At 44.3% G+C, this 22,650-nt stretch overlaps 1 protein-coding gene across 1 annotated transcript in view; it reads left to right on the plus strand.

The window, feature by feature from the left end:
• The window catches only part of LOC117515933 (DENN domain-containing protein 5B-like), a 58,790-nt gene extending 44,141 nt beyond the window's left edge, over positions 1-14,649 (plus strand). The window contains exons 13-21 of the mRNA XM_034176725.1: positions 110-238; positions 332-453; positions 651-796; positions 3,391-3,509; positions 4,545-4,729; positions 4,890-4,972; positions 10,815-10,941; positions 11,442-11,616; positions 13,333-14,649. Coding sequence (XP_034032616.1) covers positions 110-238; positions 332-453; positions 651-796; positions 3,391-3,509; positions 4,545-4,729; positions 4,890-4,972; positions 10,815-10,941; positions 11,442-11,616; positions 13,333-13,516 — 1,270 coding nt within the window. The 3' untranslated portion in view covers positions 13,517-14,649. The remainder of the gene's footprint in view (positions 1-109; positions 239-331; positions 454-650; positions 797-3,390; positions 3,510-4,544; positions 4,730-4,889; positions 4,973-10,814; positions 10,942-11,441; positions 11,617-13,332) is intronic.
• The last annotated feature ends 8,001 nt before the right edge of the window (positions 14,650-22,650 follow it).

Raw genomic sequence — 22,650 nt, forward strand, 5'->3', positions numbered from 1 at the left:
GTGAATGAAATGTGGATCACAGCTAAGATCTTTCATTAAATACTCTATGAAGTGACCATGGCAAAAAGTTAAATTTTAGTTTGTTGCGGTCTGTTTGTTGTTGTTCCAGGTTTATTCAGACCTTGAGTGAGGGTCTGTCTGAGGTGGGTCAAGCCAGAGCCTGGATCCATTTGGCCCTGGAGAAAAAAATGCTGTCCCAGCACTTTAAAGAACTGCTTACAAATCAGGAGCTGCTCAGGTAAAACCCGTTCACTTTACGTTAATCTGCAGTAACAAGGATATGTAATCTGGGTTTATATGTATTTTGTTTGGTGTTCGTGTCCCCTCACAGGCAGCTGTATAAACCCCATGCGTTCTTACTGTGTGAGGAAGAAAGGGAACAGTTTTTGTTCCACTTGCTGTCCCTGAACACTGTGGACTACCTCTGCTTCACACGTGTCTTCACCTCCATCAGTAAGCCCTGAAAACTAACAGCTGAAATATATCATTTACTCTGGAACCTTTATCATCTGCAAAAGTAGGAAAGAGTTTTCACTTTTGGATTTGTCCATATTTTATAACATCCATCCTCAAGTCACTGATCATAGCCATATGAATTCATTTGGTGTCTCAGAGCGTCTCTTTTGTCACTTCTGTCTCTGTGTCTTCAGGTATTCCATACCGTGTCGCTATAATACCCATGAAGAAGCTTAGCATTGCTATGGCAACAGTCAACCCCTGGGTGTGTGTGTCAGGAGAACTGGGTGATTCAGGAATTAGACAGATCCCGAAGAATACGCAAGAGATTTTTTTCCAGGTTGGTCTGCATGTCATACCCCCCCCCCCCCCCCACACACACACTTCTTGGTGGCTTCTTGTTTCACAGTCACTGACGTTTTAAGAACTACCTGCTCCACACAAATTTACCATAGAGTACGATGCTGTAAAGATTTCACATACATGAAGTCCAAAACATATTCAGTGACTTGGAAATGTTCACCTATCCATCCTCTGACCCATCTGCATGAAACTGGGCTGTAAATGCGATGGTTTGTGTGAAGAAAATGCTTATGTTTAGTTTGTCCAGTTGTGGCCTCTGGGGGAAAAAATAAATAAAGTAATGCTAAAATACCCTCAGATGTATGAGCATTGTCTTCTTTAGAATTTGCAGTTGTTTAATTGGTATCCCAGTGCAAAGTGTGTGATATATATATATATATATATATATACACTCAACAAAAATATAAACGCAACACTTTTGGTTTTGCTCCCATTTTGTATGAGATGAACTCAAAGATCTAAAACGTTTTCCACATACACAATATCACCATTTCCCTCAAATATTGTTCACAAACCAGTCTAAATCTGTGATAGTGAGCACTTCTCCTTTGCTGAGATAATCCATCCCACCTCACAGGTGTGCCATATCAAGATGCTGATTAGACACCATGATTACTGCACAGGTGTGCCTTAGACTGCCCACAATAGAAGGCCACTCTGAAAGGTGCAGTTTTATCACACAGCACAATGCCACAGATGTCGCAAGATTTGAGGGAGCGTGCAATTGGCATGCTGACAGCAGGAATGTCAACCAGAGCTGTTGCTTGTGTATTGAATGTTCATTTCTCTACCATAAGCCGTCTCCAAAGGCGTTTCAGAGAATTTGGCAGTACATCCAACCAGCCTCACAACCGCAGACCACGTGTAACCACACCAGCCCAGGACCTCCACATCCAGCATGTTCACCTCCAAGATCGTCTGACACCAGCCACTCGGACAGCTGCTGAAACAATCGGTTTGCCTAACCAAAGAATTTCTGCACAAACTGTCAGAAACCGTCTCAGAGAAGCTCATCTGCATGCTCGTCGTCCTCATCGGGGTCTCAAGCCGACTCCAGTTCGTCGTCATAACCGACTTGAGTGGGCAAATGCTCACATTCGCTGGCGTTTGGCACGTTGGAGAGGTGTTCTCTTCACGGATGAATCCCGGTTCACACTGTCCAGGGCAGATGGCAGACAGCGTGTGTGGCGTCCTGTGGGTGACCGGTTTTCTGATGTCGGTGTTGTGGATCGAGTGGCCCATGGTGGCGGTGGGGTTATGGTATGGGCAGGCATCTGTTATGGATGAAGAACACAGGTGCATTTTATTGATGGCATTTTGAATGCACAGAGATACCGTGACGAGATCCTGAGGCTCATTGTTGTGCCATACATCCAAGAACATCACCTCATGTTGCAGCAGGATAATGCACGGCCCCATGTTGCAAGGATCTGTACACAATTCTTGGAAGCTGAAAATGTCCCAGTTCTTGCATGGCCGGCATACTCACCGGACATGTCACCCATTGAGCATGTTTGGGATGCTCTGGACCAGCGTGTACCAGTTCCTGCCAATATCCAGCAGCTTGCATGAGCCAACCTTGAACCTTCGTGCGCATGCGTGAATTTTTTCACGCCTGTCGATTGCGTCATTTGCTGGTAAGCAGCACACGTGATTAAAAACCATCAGGTTTTTGCAAAAAATAAAAGATCGGATACTTTTCTAACAGACCTCGTATATACATACATACATTTATTGTTATTTACATTAATTATTAAGATCCTATTGTCTTACCTACAATTGGTACATGTTCAATAAAGCCCCTCTATCAATCAATCAATCAATCAACAATATTTACATTTTAACAGCGTCTGCAGGAGGCCGTGCGTGTGCGCATACATGAGCTTTTTACAAGAGCGGAAGTTAGCATGCATGCTGATGTCTGCGAAATGTCTTGTAAATCACTCCAGAGGTGTTATCAGATTACGAAAACAATGTCTTCAGTTTTAGAAGTGTTTATGTCTCACTAGCTTTTACATAATATATGACAAAGAGGTTATATTTTACACAAACAAAACAGAGTTTACAGCTATCTAACCAGCCACTGACGTCATGGTGCTGCTCTACTATGACTGGCTATCACCCCTGCCAATAAATAAATAAATAAAGGAACAGAATGAAACAGAATGTGACTTTTTAAGGTCAAGGATAGCCATCTTTGGACTTTTGCAAGGTCTGCGTCCCAAGAATGTTCCCTGTGAATTTGAAGACTCTGGCAGTAATAAGACTGGACTTATGCTGAACACAGACAGACGGACAGATAGACGGATGGACTGATGCAAAGTCTTTGCAATACCCGATGGCCACATTTGATGTGCAATTGCTAAAAGATTAATGTAGTATTTTTGTTAAACCCCTTAATTTAAAGCTTAAAGTCTACATGACAGGCACATCTGTTTCATTTTATCTCCATTGTGTCACTGTCCAGCTACTTATGGACTTGACTAGAGGTGTGTTTGAGCTGGTGAATCCATGTGAGCATCACCACCGATCATCACACAGTAATAATGTCTTGATTTGTTTTGTCTTCAGTGTAAGAACTTGGGCAGGTTGAGCACTCTGCAGCTGGGACAGGAGAACTCTGGCTTGCTGGCAAAGTGTTTGATTGACTGTGTAATGGTGTACAATGAAATCACTGGACACACGTACAAGTAAGTTTCTCACGCCATCCTGGTCCCATGAGCAAACAAGTTTGACAACCCTGCTTTTTTGTGAAATGGAGGATCATACATAGTGATTGTCACAAAAGAAGTCATGGGAGCATGAATCCCCATTACACCAGCTGATTTTTACATCCGCCAAGGATGGAATAAAATCACGTTTATTCATGTTTATTTGTTTATTTGTCTGTCTGTTAGCAGGATTATGTCAAAACTACCACACGGATTTTGATGAACTTTTCACAACAGATAAATATTAGGCCATGGAGGACTCCATTAAATTTTGGAGGTGATCTGGATCTGGACCTGAATCTGTATAAGATTTCACTTTATATAGGCTTTTAAGGATTATGTCAAAACTACTTCATTTGCATCACAGATAGATATTAAGGCATGGAAGACTCAACTGAATTTTAGAGGTGATCCAGATTATGAATCAGGATTTCAATTTGTATGGTTCACTTTGCTGGACTTTGAGGATTATGTAAAAAATAAAAAAAACTACTTAACGGATTTTCACCAAATTTTCACCACACATTGGTATTTGGCCTTGGAAGACTCCGTTAAATTTTGAAGGTGAACTGGATTTTGATCTGGATTCTGGATCAAGATTTCACTTGGTAGACTTTTAAGGATTATGTCAAAACTACTTCACGGATATGACATCATGATGTAAAACCAAGATCAAGAATGTTTCAGCTTGTGAATTAAATATAAGATTGCAACATCTTGATCAGTCGGGCCATTCTGGATCAGTATGCAATTATTGCATTACTTTGTGGAATCCGGATCCAGGTAAAGTCCGGGTCACGATGTGAATCACATATCTTTTATTTTGAGTCCTCGTCAACCCTTGGCGAATGTCAGAAATCTCAGATTGATCTTTTTTTATGTACGAGACTGCATAAAAAGAACTTTCAATGTTTGAACAAAAAAATGATTTAACTTTATTTAGACCGTCAGAATACACAAGCCAATATGGAATGGATTGTACTGGATATAATGAAGCAGTGTTTGTCCTTTCAGGTTCCCATGTGGTCGATGGCTTGGAAAGGGTGTGGGTGATGGCAGTTTGGAAAGGATTCTCATTGGACAACTGGTGTCACCTGGTGGAGATGAAGATGCTGGAAGGTGGACAGGGACGCCTCCCGAGCCGGCCTCTCCCTCTCAGAGCGTACGAGCAGTACTGGGATCATTTGGCAGCCGCAGCCGTACGTACTGAGAAAGAACACATTCTTTAGCACAATGGGTGCCCTACTTTTTTTACTACAATACCAGATTCCTGTTTTCGCCTTTCCCTTGGGGGCCCATGTCACTCTGTCAGTTTTCACGCTCATGTTTCTATCCTAATCTCTTTTTTTATTTTCTCAGGAATGTTGTCTGTCGAAGTGCAAGAGGACATGAGGGAGGCGGCTAATAACCTCGTGAAACACTTCCACAAACCTGAACAAGAGGTTAGAAGTGCTGTATTTAAAAAATAAAAAAAGCACAAAATAGTAGTGATTGCCGGCTATACTAAAGCAAAATCAGTGAAATGGGGACTGCTAATCATGAAATGGGGGTGAAATGTAATGAAATGGAGCAGACTGATCCAGACTGACTCCAAATATGATGAAATTAAGTACTTTTATTTAATTTTTTTGAGCGAAATGGAGAGAAACGGGGTTAAAATGTAACAAAATGGAGCAGACTGACCCAGTGGCTGAAGTTTCATCTCTTGAACACCAGATGGCGCACCAGCTGGTGCACCATTGTTGTATGCATCTCACAAAAAAAAACAAACACCAAACAAATTAAATAAAAGTACTTAGTTAGAGTTAGTCTGTGTCAGTCTGCTCCATTTCTTTACATTTTACCCCCATTTCATGATTATCAGTCTCCATTTCATTCATTTTGCATTTTAGTATGGCCCATGATTACAAGGTTGGCAGTGTGGTGGTCAGTGCACTTGCTTCCAAAACAGAAGGTTCCTGGTTAAAGACCATCAACTGCTATGGCAACCTCAGTTGACAAGAGAGACACCAATAGACCTTATTTCTTTAGTCATCATAATGTAAGGAAAATTCTGTATTGGCCCGAATGTAAAGTGACCCCAATTATAACAAACCTCCTTTTTCAAGATGTTTTTGGCAAATTGTTTCTGAAAACCAAATTTTGTTTCAAAGTAAAGTAAGAAAATATTTTTATTTTAAAATAATGCCAGTAAAATGCATGGAGGGCAGAAAAACGGATGAGCCTGCACAAAGCAATGCTGCAATAAAGTGGATCATCATGTCATGTCCTCATGCCATCAGTGACTTAACAGGTGAAACTTTCTGCACATGCTCACAACTTGCATAATGATGGAAGACTGTCGATGTACTCTGAGAATTTCATAGGGTAAATGGCCCCATAAATCGTGAGATTAGCGAGAAGGGATGCAGAAAACAGGCATGGAGATTTTAAAATGTATTATGAAAATCTTTAACTGTTTCTATTATCAGGAACAAATAGAAACTATATTAACTCCCTGTTAATTGAGTTAAGTGAAAAACTGTCTGGGTTCAGAATGCAAAGAATGTGTCGCTCCAGATTTTCCTGGTCTGATGCGGAAGAAAAGCAGGAGTAAAATGCAGCACCTCCCGTCCTGTGCACCAGCAAAATTTTCTGTGTATTCTTATAGCCAATTGTGTCGGTAGCATGGCCCAAGCAGTGGGTCACCTCTTTGAGTCTGCTTGAGGTTTCTTCCTCAGATCATCAGAGGGAGTTTTTCCTTACCACTGTTGCCTGTGTGCTTGCTCTAGTGCTTGTGTGAAGCACCTTGAAGCAACTTTGTTGTGATTTGGCAATACTGTATATAAATGAAATAAATTAAAATTAAATTGAAATTGAGCACAACATTTTATGATTTTGCTAATCTCTTAATTAACCTCTCCTATTGCAGTATGAGCAGTAAAAGTAAATGGGGTGGGGAGGAGCTGTCAGAAGAAACTTTGTGCAATGCACACGTGTCAAAATAGATGGCCAAGAATGGCTGTAACTCTGACATGAGAATAGGAGTGCAAAGAGTTCTGGAAGAACTGGAAGAATAGTGCATCTGGGAAGTATTCACGGCACTTCACTTTTTCCACATTTTTTCGGTGGCTTTTCAGTCGAGTGAGTATCCGAGAAATTGTTTAACAGCTGGGCATGTTCCAACTTGTCCTGTGAGACTTCCAGCACGGAGGTGTTGTTTGTCCCGCGCAATGAGCGGCTGAGTCCCGACGCGTGAATCCTTCCGCACGTCTTTCATTACAAAATCTCCTTTAACAGTGGAATGTGCCAATAAAGTGCTGATCCCGACCTCTTCTGAAACTTCTCTGCTAGTCACACGATGTCCTGCATCAACAGAGCCTTAAATTTGGAAGTGATCTGCTTGTTCCAGCCTGTCGATGGCCGCTCGGGGCACGGTGCGCCCTCCGCCGCTGTGGGCCGTTTTTAATCCAGTTTTAATGGTCCTTAATCCGTGTGATACCGATAGAATCTTCACCGAAAGCCATCTGAATCTTCCAAATGGTTTCCGTCTGGCTGTCTGGCAGAGTTTCTGAAAAAATTTTCATGGAACAAAGCGGCAGTCGCTCCGCCATTCCTAAACAATAAAAATCCGACGAGGGTGGTGGACCAGTGCTCACTCAAAGCCTGCCCACAGGCGAATGACGCAACCAACAGGGGTGAAAAAACTCACGCATGCGCACAAAGGTTCAAGCTTGTCTGATGCAAGCACACATGATTCAAATCCATATAGTTTTTGAAAAAAATAAAAAGGTCGGATAGTTTTCTCACAGACCTCGTATATGTGTGTGTGTATGTGTGTGTGTGTGTCTGTACGAAGGCTGTCAATAAAGTATAGGTCCTTTTTATTTTTTTCAAAAACTATATGGATTTCATTCATATGTTTTTACGTCAGACATGCTTGAACCCTCGTGCGCATGCGTGAGTTTTTCCACGCCTGTCGGTGACGTCATTCGCCTGTGAGCACGCCTCGGGAAGGAGTGGTCCCGCCCCCTCCTCGGATTTTCATTGTCTGGAAATGGCGGAATGATTTGGACTTTTTTCCATCAGAATTTTTTCAGAAGCTGTTAGAGACTGGCACCTGGAAACCATTCGAAAAATTTATTTGGCTTTCGGTGAAAGTTTTACGGGCTTCACAGAGAATAAGGTCTGTTACTACAGCTTTAAGGACATGCCTATCTCGGCTTTCAGTGCTTACCAGTCCAGTAAGTATCAGAGAAATTGTGGAGAGCTGGACATGTCCAAACTTGTCCTCTGACACGCCGAAACGGAGGTGTTCCTTTGTCTCACTTCCAAAGCGAATCGGTCTTTACGCGCGAAGCCTCCGCGCAGCTTTCCATGACAAAATCTCTTGTTAAAAGTGAAATCTGCCGGAAAATGGCTGATGTGCAGCTCTTGTGATAACCAGAGAAAGAGCACACGACGGTCTCGTATCCACAGAGCCATCCGTTTAGAAATGGTCCGGTGGCTTGTGCCGCGTCGTCGCAGCTCGGAGCGCGGTGCGCCGAGCGTCCTTAAGGGGTCCTTAAAGCTGTACTAACAGACCTTATTCTCTGTGAAGCCCGTAAAATTTTCACCGAAAGCCAGATACATTTTTCGAATGGTTTCCAGGTGCCACTCTCTAACAGCTTCTGAAAAAATTCTGATGGAAAAAAAGTCCTTTTCATTTCGCCATTTCCAGACAATGAAAATCAGACGAGGGGGCGGGACCACTCCTTCCCAAGGTGTGCTCACAGGTGAATGACGCCACCGACAGGCGTGGAAAAACTCACGCATGCGCACGAGGGTTCAAGCATGTCTGACGTAAAAACATATGAATGAAATCCATATAGTTTTTGAAAAAAATAAAAAGGACCGTTACTTTATTGACAGACCTCGTATATATGTGTGTGTGTGTCTGTGTATGTGTATATATATATATATATATATATATATATACTCAACAAAAATATAAACGCAACACTTTTGGTTTTGCTCCCATTTTGTATGAGATGAACTCAAAGATCTAAAACTTTTTCCACAGACACAATATCACCATTTCCCTCAAATATTGTTCACAAACCAGTCTAAATCTGTGATAGTGAGCACTTCTCCTTTGCTGAGATAATCCATCCCACCTCACAGGTGTGCCATATCAAGATGCTGATTAGACACCATGATTAGTGCACAGGTGTGCCTTAGACTGCCCACAATAAAAGGCCACTCTGAAAGGTGCAGTTTTGTTTTATTGGCGGGGGATACCAGTCAGTATCTGGTGTGACCACCATTTGCCTCATGCAGTGCAACACATCTCCTTCGCATAGAGTTGATCAGGTTGTCAATTGTGGCCTGTGGAATGTTGGTCCACTCTTCAATGGCTGTGCGAAGTTGCGACGACGAACTGGAGTCAGGTCGAGACCCCGATGAGGACGACGAGCATGCAGATGAGCTTCCCTGAGATGGTTTCTGACAGTTTGTGCAGACATTCTTTGGTTATGCAAACCGATTGTTTCAGCAGCTTTCTGAGTGGCTGGTCTCAGACAATCTTGGAAGTGAACATGCTGGATGTGGAGGTCCTGGGCTGGTGTGGTTACACGTGGTCTGCGGTTGTGAGGCTGGTTGGATGTACTGCCAAATTCTCTGAAACGCCTTTGGAGACGGCTTATGGTCGAGAAATGAACATTCAATACACGAGCAACAGCTCTGGTTGACATTCCTGCTGTCTGCATGCCAATTGCACGGTCCCTCAAATCTTGCGACATCTGTGGCATTGTGCTGTGTGATAAAACTGCACCTTTCAGAGTGGCCTTTTATTGTGGGCAGTCTAAGGCACACCTGTGCACTAATCATGGTGCCTAATCAGCATCTTGATATGGCACACCTGTGAGGTGGGATGGATTATCTCAGCAAAGGAGAAGTGCTCACTATCACAGATTTAGACTGGTTTGTGAACAATATTTGAGGGAAATGGTGATATTGTGTATGTGGAAAAAGTTTTAGATCTTTGAGTTCATCTCATACAAAATTGGAGCAAAACCGAAAGTGTTTTGTTTATATTTTTGTTGAGTATATATATATATATAAGTAAGTCCCTTCGGCTGCTCCCTTGTTTGCACTCGGGGTCGCCACAGCAAATCCAAGGTGGATCTGCATGTTGAATTGGCACAGGTTTTACGCCGGATGCCCTTCCTGACACAACTCCACATTACATGGAGAAATGTGGCAGGGGTGGGATTTTAACCCTGAACCTTCTGCACTGAAACCAAGCGCATTAACCACTTGGCCACCACCCCTGCATATATATATATATATATATGTATATATATGTGTGTGTATGAATAAATTTGCAAAGATTTAAAAAAAAAAAACTTTTTTCATGTTGTCATTATGTGGTGTTGTAAGTAGAATTTTGAGGAAAAAAAATTATTTACTCCATTTGGAATAAGACTAAATATAACAAAATGGAAAAACTGAAGCGCTGTGAATACTTTCTGGACGCACTGCAATTGTGATCTATTGTTATTTTCCAATGCTATATGCTGGTTCTTATGATGATATTGTGAAAGTTGTGTAGATGCATGATTGTTCTATTAAAATGCAGATGTGCCATTCGGTACAGTACAGATAAATTATATCTAGGTCCATGACATTCATCTAGTCTGTGACTGTAAGATAGACCCATAACTTTCAGATGTATTTTAAGAAAAACTTACCGTCATATATTTGGGGCAATATGGTTGATGTCAGAAAATGAGAGTATCTCTGGCACATCTTGGTAGGGTGGTGTTTATGTCCGCGATGGATCATTACTCTTGGATCTCCACTCTGGGCCTCATTTGTGTTGACACTGCATTAGAGACTAGTCTAGCCTCTCTCAACAGTAAATTAAATACACTGCAGAGATGATGGATCACTGTAGTTTATCTGGAATGGGCCACCATTTCAACATAATTATATTTTTATGACAGGACATGAACCTCGACTACTCACACTTCTGGACAGTCTCAGTTACTTTAATGTACAAGTTCTGTTCAGTGCTGCCTACATTCTGCTGGTGTAGGATATATATATATATATATATATATATATATATATATATATATATATATATATATATATATATATATATATATACACACATTTAAAACATCAATGATAAACTAAAAATAATGACTGAATAGGTGTAGGCTGAGCTTATGAAAATTTGACCACTTATAGGGATGTACTCAATCTCACAAATGAAATGCCAAATGAAATGCCTCTGTGTTCTCATTTCTGTGCTGCCAGAGAGGAAACGTGACGGTCTTGCTGTGTGGTGAGGGAGGCCTGGTGCTTGCTGTGGAGAAGTTTCTCCTTCATGGTTTCAGATCGAACCGTCTTTTCCTGAGGAATGTGTTTGTTTGGGATTTTATAGGTAAATGCAGTGATAAAATAAGTTAAAGCATTGTATTTCTCACAGCTTTCTGTTTACTGTCTCCATCTAGTGGCAGTTAATACAGATTTTACTCATCACATTTGAAAAACAGTTCAAGAACTGTCCTCCTACATATTGTTATACGTCAGTTATATGTTAAAATGCTTTAAAATTCATCTCTCCTCATCCAAAAAATGGGAAACTTTCATTGATTCGGGATGTCAGATGTGTTTTGGGTGGTCATGGTGGCTTGCGGTGTGAAGTTACACCACAGATGTGTGTTTAAATATCAGCTGATTAGTAATAATAACCCAGACAAGAAGTGCAAAATCTTGTTTTACATTGAAATGTCACTTCTCGGAAGATACTTTATGTTCCATTTCCATGCGGCTTTAAAAGTCTTGTATGCAGAAATGTGATTCTGCAAAGCTGTGTATGCAAATTAATACCATAAGAATTTCTACATACAAAAACATTTAACATTCAACTTTTCCCTTTAGAGAAGGCAGTGGTTTCCATGGAGACAGCTGATCAGATGGGTGGCTTGCATGGATCTACAAGGCCAAAGGAGCCACCTTGTGACTTGCTGTGTCACTATGTCGATGCCATCAATTCCTCACCAAGAAACATTGGAAAAGAGGGAAAGTTCCAGCTGTTTGTCTGCCTGGGAATCAGGTGGGAGGTTTGAAGTGAAAAATGACAAAACTCCATCATTAATCTAATAATAACAACATGCAATGTGTGAGGGTTTTTGAGGCCTTCTCAACAGTAGTTCAGTGTCTTAGAATTTAAGAAATAATGTCTACAACATTTTGTCACATATAAAGTTGTAAAATTGAAGAGGTGATTTTTATGAACGATGCCTCTCTGCTCTAACTGTAAGGAATGTAATACAAAGTGTGTGCCATAGGTGGTCATTTCAAAACAAGAATATTGGTTCTACCAGGTCGAGAAATACAATACATAACAAAGGGGTTATGTTCTAACAGGTTTCTAATAAATTCAACCCTAATTAAAGTAATTTCATTCAAGCAACTGAATAAATTAAAGAAATTAAAAAGTGCCAGTATTTGTCTGCTTATTAATAATATCAATACTTACATCTTAGGCTTTTTTGGAAATATGTATAAACCAGTATATATATTTTTTATTTTTATTTTGGGGTCATCAGTTAAAAAAAAATACGTCTTTAAAAAAAACTCCATGTTTTTGCAGGAAGGTAAAATAAAGTCACCAATTACTTAAAAACAAACAAACAAAAAAAGATAACGTTTGTATCTTAAATTATCCCACAAACACTCAATGATGTATCCTTCAAGAAATAAATAAGTTCAAGTGTCTAATGTTACATTTGGGCTACAGGTCTTGATGCTAACTTCTGATTTTATGTCTATATGGTTTGTTTTTTGGACAGTGTATTTGCATCATTTCATGTGGTCCATATCTCATGGTTTTGACCTGAAACACTCTTCATACATTGATGCAGTTTGCAAAGCACAGATTTCTGCATTTCTTGAGCTTGCAGTAGCACCAAATAAGAATGCAGTTTCAGAACAAAATAAACTTATTTCAATTACTCATAACTCAATTATATAACATGTAGAGCAAAAATATATATATTGCTGTAGTGCAGTTCTATCAATTTTTGTTTGAGATGGTTGAACATGGTTGAAATGTTACCTCCAGTTGTTCCCCTGAAATCTTTGTAGATGACAGTAGACTGCTGAACATCTGATCGGTAGAAACCAAACCATTTCCAAGACACAAAAACTGAGCCTTTTTTTTTTTAATACCACCAAGCTTTCTTCCTTTGCCATGCTGTCTTCTGTTCATAAAAGAAGTTACCCCTCCAAGATGCATGGTGTCTCCAATAAGCACTGCCCTAATGGTGTCAAAACCAGTCCAGCTTTTGCTTAGTACACATTGAGTTGAAAGGTTTTGACACATCTGTTAATTATTTAATGGTGTGATCTGTATGATTGACCCTGTGACAGACTGGTGTCCTGTCCAGGCTGTACCCTGCCTCACGCCCTTTGACTGCTGGGATAAGTTCCAGCTTCTGTGACCCTTAACTGGAGTACGCGAGTATAGAAAATGGATGGATGGATCTGTATTTATGGATCTCTGAAAAGGAGATCATATGACAAATTAAGATCATCCATGATATAATATTGTGACACTGCCCATCCCTAGTATAATCCTTTTGAAGTACATTTCAAGCAAATATACAATAAATTTACCTTTAGGCTGCCTGATAAAGTCTCATTTGTCAGATTTAGCAAATATCCAACAACTGGTAACATCAGTTCTTGCATTCATCATTTCTGTTGTGCCATTTAGTTTATTAGACACAACTGTACCATTATTGACTGTAGACCTGTTCTCTTGCAGGGATCGGCTTCTTTCTCAGTGGCTCCCCCTGCTGGCAGAATACCCTTTAACAGCACGGACCTACGAGCAAGGTGCTCTGCTGCGGGATCGTGCTGCTGTACACTCCCTGTGCCGCATCCTACACACGCTCCATGAGTTCACCTTCACTCTGGAGACCTCACTGGTTAAAGGAGTTGACCTCTGACGCTAATTAAGAACTGTCAGACGGCAAGTCAAACTCTGTTTTGTAGTATTCATGTATGGTGGGTAAAAGGAAATCTTTGAAATGTCCGGTACGTGCATGGTCAAGCTTTATGAAGACTGAGAACTGGACAAAGTCAGTGGCATTGATGTGTGCAACGTCAAGCTGCTGGCAACTCAAACTCCCAACATATTGCCTTGTTCCCTTATGTAAAAGTCTTGTATTCTGTATTTGCTTCAGGAAATACTTTGGTTTTCCTATGCTTGTTTACACTGTGAATTTCTGTTTCCTGGAGGACAGACAGTCAATCATAATTTTATGTCTACTGTAGATATTTTCACAGCTCAAACTGTGTATCTGAACCAAGACATCTCCAACTATAACTCTTCTACTGCTGTATTGCTTGCACTTGAAACTTAAACTAAGCACATGCATGCCCAAATCTGGTTTTGTACTGTTTGTTTTATGTCAGCGTGATGTGATTGGAGTTACAGGACCGGCGTCTTAATACTTTTTGTTAGTTTTAAGAGGGAAAGTGTAAGATGACTGGATATCAATATGTTAGAATTGTTATCTTTTTATGTTGTGACTCTAATGTGTAAAGTCTGGCTTGTTCGTCGTTGTTTAAGTTAGTTTTTGGTCACAAGCTGTATAGAGTTGTGCCTGTTTGGCTCTTAAAATCCTCTAATAGTTGAACACTGAAACCAAACTTGTCCTAAATGTGTGGATTCAAATAGTCTCGTCAGGTTTTCTCTCACTGTGAATATTTTGCTTCAGTGAACCTTTAATTGAATTGTGCTCTGCTGATAATATGTGATGAATTAATTTTATGTTTCAAGGCATTTTGTTTGTGCTGATGTAATACATTAGAATATGCTATAAACACACTTTACAGACTGTTCCATTGACTTTCCAAATATTCAGAGACGGAATAGAGCACAGTTTCTCGGAAACCCGGCGCATTATGTTGATTTTACAGTAGGATTGTTTAGATGCTGTCTCCTGCACTGTCGTGTAAGCACTATGTAACCCACAATGGCCAAACCTCGATGATCAAAAGCAGATTAGAGAAAGCAATAATGAACTGTTATTTATCAAATGTGGTGTTGAAAATTAAAGTTATTATTGGTACAGCTGATATGTCTTCCCACTTTGTGTGTCTTTTAACACCACTTGTGTAGTCTAAAATACTCTTGCCATGTTTTACCCCAGCAGCAGTGGTAGCAATGTTTACTTTGTTGGGTCATCATATTCATATCATGTTGTTGATAATCACAAAGAAATCCACCTTTCACAGTGTGACAGATGAAAGCCTGACTTTTCATAACTTTTGTTGAACCTCATGTTAGACGCTCCTTTGACCAGTGTGAGAATTTAGTGCCAGAGTTCATCCCCGGATACAGCAGTGTGAAGCAAATGAGAGTCTGCAACTCTCCCTGCATAGGATCCCAGTACACCCTCCGGGTTACTTCTCTAGCCAGTGCCAGTACCTATGTACACCTGGGCGGAGTGGGACCAGGGGTGACCAACCCTGTTCTTGTAGTCACACCTGATTTTATTTAAAAGTGGTGTTTTCCAGCTCTTGATTGGCTGAACACACCTGATAGAGTTAAATGCCTGGAAGTGGAACAGGGAGAGTAAAAAAACATGCAGGTCAGGTGCCCTTGAGGAACAGGGTTGTTGACCCCTGAGTGGTACAATGCAGATTGTCTTGTCCTGAGCTGAAGACCAGGAAGCTGAGGCATCCCAAAGTCTGGCCGAGCTCAACAGGCACAACTTTAATTTTCCTTTCTCGACTCCTGCTGATCTACACCGAGCAACATGCTGTGGCACACAAGGGTGGACCCGAGGCACTGCTTGGGCAATGGGATCAGTGCTGAGTGGAAGAACTGCTTTATAGTCCATTTCACAGTTACTTAAGGATATTCAAATGAGGCACCCTACTTGCTTTGCGAGGGAATGTCAGTAATGATGCTGTGTCCATGTGGTACACTTCCCAGACCGTGAACCAGCATGCAGTGGATTCCAATAACAGGGAAAGGGTCAAGGGGACGCCCCACGTATTACCCGGCTGTGATGGGTGCAATGCATCCAGAAAGTATTCACAGCACTTCACTTTTTCCACATTTTGTTATGTTACAGCTTTATTCCAAAATGGAGCGAAATTTATTTTCCCCTTAAAATACCCCATAATGACAAGATGAAAAAGTTTTGTATAAATGTTTGCAAATTTATTAAAAATAAAAAACTAAGAAAAATATTCACACCCTTTACTCAGTACTTTGTTGATGCACCTTTGGCAGCAATTACAGCCTCCAAGTCTTCTTGAATATGATGCCACAAGCTTAGTACACCTATCAGTTTTGTCTATGACACCTGGCATTCATGTCAAAGAGTTCAATCTTTGTCTCATCAGACCAGAGGATTTTGTTTCTCATGGTCTGAGAGTCCTTCAGGTGCCTTTTGGCAAACTCGAGGTGGGCTGTCATGTGCCTTTTATTAAGGAGTGGGGTCCATCTGGCCACTCTACCATACAGGCCTGATTGGTGGATTGCTGCAGAGATGGTTGTCCTTTTGGGAAGTTCTCCTCTCTCCACAGAGGAATGCTGGAGCTCTGACAGAGTGACCATCGGGTTCTTCGTCACCTCCCTGACTAAGGCCCTTCTCCCCCGATTACTCAGTTTAGGCGGGCAGGGCGGCTGGCTGTAGGAAGAGTCCTGATGGATCTGCACTTTTTATGCACCATTTATGATTGATGGAGGCCACTGTGCTCATTGAGACCTTCAAAGCAGCAGAAATGTTTCTGTGCCCTTCCCCAGATTTGTGCCAGGAGACAATCCTGTCTCTGAGGTCTACAGACAAGTCATTTGATTTCATGTTTGGTTTGTGCTCAGCCTTCACCGCATGTGAAGGCTGTATCAGTTACGCAAGTCCTGTGTCCCCAGCTCCAGCAGTGGCACTTCTGGCCATCGTTGTAGTTCTGTGATGCTCCAGTTCATCGTGTGGCACAGGTCACACCCCATCCAGTCATTTAATTTTTTCTTTTTCATTTTACCTTTATTTGACCAGGTAGGTCAATTGAGAACCGGTTCTCATTTACAATGACAATCTGGACAAGAGGCAGCATAAGAGGCATATACAAAACATTAAGGACATAAAGAAAAACATAAAAACAAATAATACAATTATAAAAAGTCATACAATCATAAAGAGAGTAATACTTACAATAATTACAGTCTCATATATTAAAAACAAATCTTGTACCAACACTGTATGAACATGTGGTCTTCAAACACTCATCAGTATACGAGTAAATACCTCAGACAGACAGAAAAAGCAAAATCAGACAGAACTAACACCACGTAGAGCATTAATTTTGATAGAATAAATCAGCTGAGAAGGAGAGAGGGTACTAATGTGGCTGCCAGCAGCTAAGAACACATCCTGAGTATATTTGAAGATGTCTCATATCATTGTTATGCAGATAAAATCCAGCTGTGTATCTAAATTACGTACACCTCAGAATGTTGCTAAGGTATCTGTCCTTCAAACCTGTGTCAATGTCATAAAGAACTGGATGGCTGCTAATTCCTGTCGCTTAATACGGCAAAAACTGAAGTTCTTGTTTGTGCCTCAGACAACTTTGTTCTGACAGTGATTATTAACTTTGGCTCTCTGTGAATCATCAGTTCACTCAAGTCAGAAACCTTGGTGTTACATTTGACCAGGTTTTTAAACATAGACGGTAAACTCTCCCGGAAGAGTCCCGGCAGAGATTTTGCCCCCTCCGGGCCGTTTTAGTGATCACACGCCGTAGTTAACGCCGGTGCACGGGGGCGTGGTTTGGTTCCGGCTTCACCGGGAATCGTCGAAAAAATTATTCAACATGTCGAATAATTTCGGGAGCGCTCCCGGAGAAGTGGCCTGACGACGGAAACAACGCGAACAATGGCGTTTGACACTTTTTAATCGCCGTGTCATCCCGCCCCTTCCTGTAGTCCCGCAGTTTACACCGCCGTAATTGGCGGCCGGCGTTGTATCCCTAACCAACGGCGTGTACAACGACGATAGAGCCCACATCGGCGTCCTCAAAGGCGTTTTAACCGGCGATAGAGGCAGACAAAACGGCGGCGCTAGCGGACAGTACGCTGTTCTAAACGCCACCTCCCGGTTAACAGCGTTCCAAACGGCCGATAGGTGGCGGTCAGTATAAAAACGCTAGCGCGCTGCATGCAGGTCTCTCACTCGCGGCCAGCTCCAGATATTTTTGCAGAGAAGCTCCAGTATACCTCCTAAAATAAAATTGGCAGTGGCAAGGACTTACCAAGAGGTCTGGTTCAGAAGCATAGGGTAGTCCTGTGGTGCAGACGAGCAACACGTGAGGAGGGAAAAAGAAAAGGCTGAGAGATGAGCTCCCTGTCACTCCCCCCCCTGCACTGACAGCTGCTTCACCCTATTATACTCTGGGGGCGGTGCCTATAAGCAAAACTTCCTGGAGTAACGCAGGATTTGCCTGGATAAATCCAGTGGTACACAAGGCATTATCGGCGACAGCAGAACACCGCCGTTCTCACGCGCGTCTTAACCTGCGATTGTAAAGGATAGAACTGAGTATTAACCCCCGTTGCCTGACATGTGCTGGATGCTATGGCGTCAAAACTCTGCTTTATTCGGCGGATTTAGCGACGTTTTATCCACGTATTTGCGGCTAGTACGGCGCTCAAAACGCAGGTGAAATGCTCCGCCCCTTTCCACCGCGAAAACAGCCGTAACTACCGCGAACTTCGGTCCACGTACTACCCGCCGACAAAACCGTCTATGTGTAACCTGGGCTTAACTTTGATATGTATGTTAGCCATCTTGTGCAAACTCATTTCTGTTGTGTGGGCCGCCCGAAGAGGAGGTACTGCTGGCTCACCACCAGAGGGCGCCCTGCCTGTCGTCAGGTTTCAGGCACCAGAGGGCGTAGTCGCCTCACAGGAGCCCCAGGAGCCCGGAGCTGACAGCTGTCAGAAATCAGCCATCATCATCATTCTCCATAAAAGCCTGGAAGAGACACCACTACTCTGCCGAGAAATCAGCTTACCAGTCAGGTAATCCAACTCAGCCGTTCTGTGCCGTACACACACGTTTTTGCAGCAGAGCTTTTTGCAGTCGTTAACCTTTTTGTACACTTGCAGCTTGTAGCCGAGTTTGTGGAAGTTGGAGGAGTTGGCGTCTCCACTCCTCATTTCTGACTTGATTAAGTGATACATAAGGCACTGCACGTACTCTGAGTTCCTGTGTTTGGAGGTGGAGGATTTTCCCTCAGGAAGGTACTGTATTTTTGCTGACTCTTTGCTGGGTGTACACACACCCACCGTAACCTGTTTGTTTTCCCTGCCAGCAGTACCGGATCTGACAGCTGGGAGCAGTGGCCACCTGGGGACTGGGGATTTGGCGGCTTTGGGAACAGAATTCGCGGCTCCTAACGACATACACTGGGTTTGTGAGGGAGTTCAGACAGGTGTTCGATCACCCTAATCGAGGCGAAACTGCTTCCAACTTGCTGCTGTCAATTCGACAGGGGCGACGGAGCACCGCTGAGTATGCAGTCGACTTCCGTGTCGCGGCAGCGAGAGCCAACTGGAATACGGTAGCGCTCCGCGCCGCCTTTGTAAACGGACTGTCTCCGGTCCTTAAGGAGCACCTGGTGGTTAAGGATGAGCTGCGAATTAGACGGGCTTATCGACCTCGTTATACGGTTAGACAACCGATTAGAGGAATGACGACAGGAGCGAGACGAAGGGCGTGGCCAGGCACGAGTCGTCCCTCTCCCTTCCAGGTCCGAAACAGCGCCGCCTTCCCCACACTCCAAAGCCAACGCGCTCCGCGTGACGACAGCTCCCCCTGCTGACGAAGCTATGGACAAGAGCGGGGCGAAAATGAGATCAGCTAACAGACAAAGGAGGCTGGCCCGCGGAGAGTGTTTTATCTGCGGCTCGAGTGAGCATTTGCAGAAGAATTGCCCCAAGCGGTTAAACACCAACGCTCGCCCTTAGAGACTGGGCTAAGGGTGGGCCATAATACACACGCGGGAAACGCACGAAAATCCGCACGAGTCCCAGTCAAGATCCTCTGTGGGGATTTAACCCTTTATGCCCCAGCACTCATCGACATGGGGTCAGAGGGGAATCTGCTGGATAGCAGATGGGCTAAGGACGTAGGGCTCTCTCTAGTGGCCCTTCCTTCACCATTGAAGGTACGGGCACTAGATGGCACCCTTCTTCCATTAATAACACACCAGACACAGCCCTTAACACTGGTTGTGTCTGGTAATCACAGGGAGGAGATTGTATTTTTTGTAACACCTTCTACCTCCAGAATTATTTTGGGTTATCCATGGATGAGTAAGCACAATCACCGGATCAATTGGCCGACTGGGGTTGTGGATCAATGGAGCGAAACCTGCCACCGGGAGTGTTTAAGATCCTCGGTCCCACCCGGTGTGACTGCTAAAGAGGAGGTCCGTGTTTCCCCCAATCTTGCGGCGGTGCCAGCTGAGTACCATGAGCTTGCTGACGTTTTCAGCAAAGATCTGGCACTCACCCTTCCCCCGCACCGACCGTATGATTGTGCCATTGATTTGATCCCGGGCGCTGAGTATCCGTCCAGTAGATTGTAGAACCTCTCACACCCTGAGCGCAAATCTATGGAGACCTACATCCGGGACTCTTTAGCTGCCGGGTTAATCCGGAACTCTTCCTCCCCGTTAGGTACTGGTTTCTTTTTTGTGGGCAAGAAGGACGGCGGACTCCATCCATGCATTGATTATAGAGGGCTGAACGAGATTATGGTTCGCAACCGATACCCGTTGCCTCTATTGGATTCAGTGTTCACGCCCCTGCATGGAGCCAAAATGTTCACTAAACTGGATCTTCGTAATGCTTATCACCTGGTTCGGATCCAGAAGGGAGATGAATGGAAGACGGCATTTAACACCCCGTTAGGTCACTTTGAGTACCTGGTCATGCTGTTCGGCCTCACTAACGCCCCTGCGACGTTCCAAGCTTTGGTAAATGATGTCTTGCGGGACTTCCTGCATCGGTTCATCTTCGTATACCTGGACGATATCCTCATCTTCTCCCCGGATCCTGAGACCCATGTTAAGCATGTACGTCAGGTCCTGCAGCGGTTGTTGGAGAACCGGCTGTTTGTGAAGGGCGAGAACTGAGAGTTCCACCATACTTCTTTGTCCTTCCTGGGGTACATTATCTCCTCCAACTCCGTCGCACCCGATCCGGCCAAGGTAACGGCGGTGAGAGATTGGCCCCAACCGGCAAGCCGTAGGAAGCTGCAACAGTTCCTCGGCTTCGCAAATTTCTACAGGAGGTTCATCAAGGGCTACAGTCAGGTGGTTGGTCCCCTGACAGCCCTGACCTCCCCAAAAGTCCCCTTCACCTGGTCGGATCGGTTGTGAAGCCGCGTTTAGGGAGTTGAAACGTCGGTTCTCGACTGCACCAGTTCTGGTGCAGCCCGATCCTAACCGCCAGTTTGTTGTTGAAGTGGATGCCTCTGACTCAGGGATAGGAGCTGTGCTGTCCCAGAGCAGGGAGTCCGATAAGGTTCTCCACCCTTGTGCCTATTTTTCCCGCAGGTTGACCCCAGCAGAACGGAACTATGACGTCGGCAATCGGGAGCTCCTTGCGGTGAAAGAGGCCCTGGAGGAGTGGAGACACTTGTTGGTGGGAGCTGTGGTTCCATTCACGGTTTTCACTGACCATCGGAACCTGGAGTACATCCGGAGCGCTAAGCGTCTGAACCCCAGGCAAGCCCGTTGGTCACTGTTCTTTGGACGTTTTGACTTCTGGATAACATACCGCCCCGGGACCAAAAACCAACGGTCTGACGCACTGTCCCGGGTGCATGAAGAGGAAGTGAGAACAGAGCTGTCGGATCCACCTGACACCATCATCCCGGAGTCCGCTATCGTCGCCACCCTCACGTGAGACGTGGAGAATATCGTCAGGGACCCCGGCGGTGGACCACCAAACAGATTGTACATCCCACCAGACGCAAGAGCTGCGGTCCTGGACTTCTGTCACGGTTCCAAGCTCTCCTGCCATCCAGGGGTGCGAAGAACCGTGGCAGTGGTCCAGCAGCGATTCTGGTGGGCGTCAATGGAAGCCGATGTCCGGGAGTATGTCCGGGCCTGCACCACCTGTGCCAGGGGCAAGGCAGTTCATCAAGCAGAGAGAGGACTCCTCCAGCCGTTGCCGGTGCCTCGACGCCCCTGGTCCCATATAGGCCTGCAGTTCGTCACGGGTCTCCCTGCGTCCCAGGGTATGACTACCATCCTGACGATAGTGGACCGGTTCTCCAAGGCGGCCCACTTCGTGGCCCTCCCGAAGCTCCCGACGGCCCAGGAGACTGCAGACCTCCTGGTCCACCACGTCGTGCATCTGCATGGTATCCCCACGAACATCGTCTCAGATCGTGGTCCCCAGTTCTCCTCGCAAGTCTGAAGGAGTTTCTGTAGGGAACTGGGGGCCACCGTGAGCCTCTCGTCCGGGTACCACCCTCAGACTAATGGACAAGCAGAGCGGGCTAATCAAGATCTGGAGCAGGCTCTAAGATGTGTGACCTCCGCACACCCGACGGCCTGGAGTCAACATCTGGCCTGGATTGAGTACGCCCACAACAGCCAAGTCTCATTGGCGACTGGCCTCTCCCCCTTCGAAGTGTGCTTGGGGTACCAGCCCCCATTGTTTCCGGCTGTGGAGGGAGAGGTCGAGGTCCCCTCGGTCCAGGCCCACCTCAGAAGGTGCCCTCGGATGTGGCGAACAGCCCGCTCTGCCCTTCTGAAAGCCCAGACGAGGGCAAAAGGCAATGCAGATTGCCGACGCACCCCAGCCCCCGCTTACCAGCCTGGGCAGGAGGTTTGGCTATCCACAAAGAACATTCCTCTGCACACAGACTCACCAAAGTTGATGGACAGATTTATCGGACCCTTTCCCATCATCAAAATCATCAGTCCAGCCGCAGTGAAGCTTAAACTCCCAGCTTCACTGCGGATCCACCCGGTATTTCACGTCTCCAAGATCAAGCCCTGCCACACATCCGACCTCTGCACCCCCGGACCAGCGCCGCCTCCTGCC

Source organism: Thalassophryne amazonica, chromosome 8, assembly GCF_902500255.1.
Source record: "Thalassophryne amazonica chromosome 8, fThaAma1.1, whole genome shotgun sequence".
In the NCBI taxonomy this organism is placed as follows: Eukaryota; Metazoa; Chordata; class Actinopteri; order Batrachoidiformes; family Batrachoididae; genus Thalassophryne; species Thalassophryne amazonica.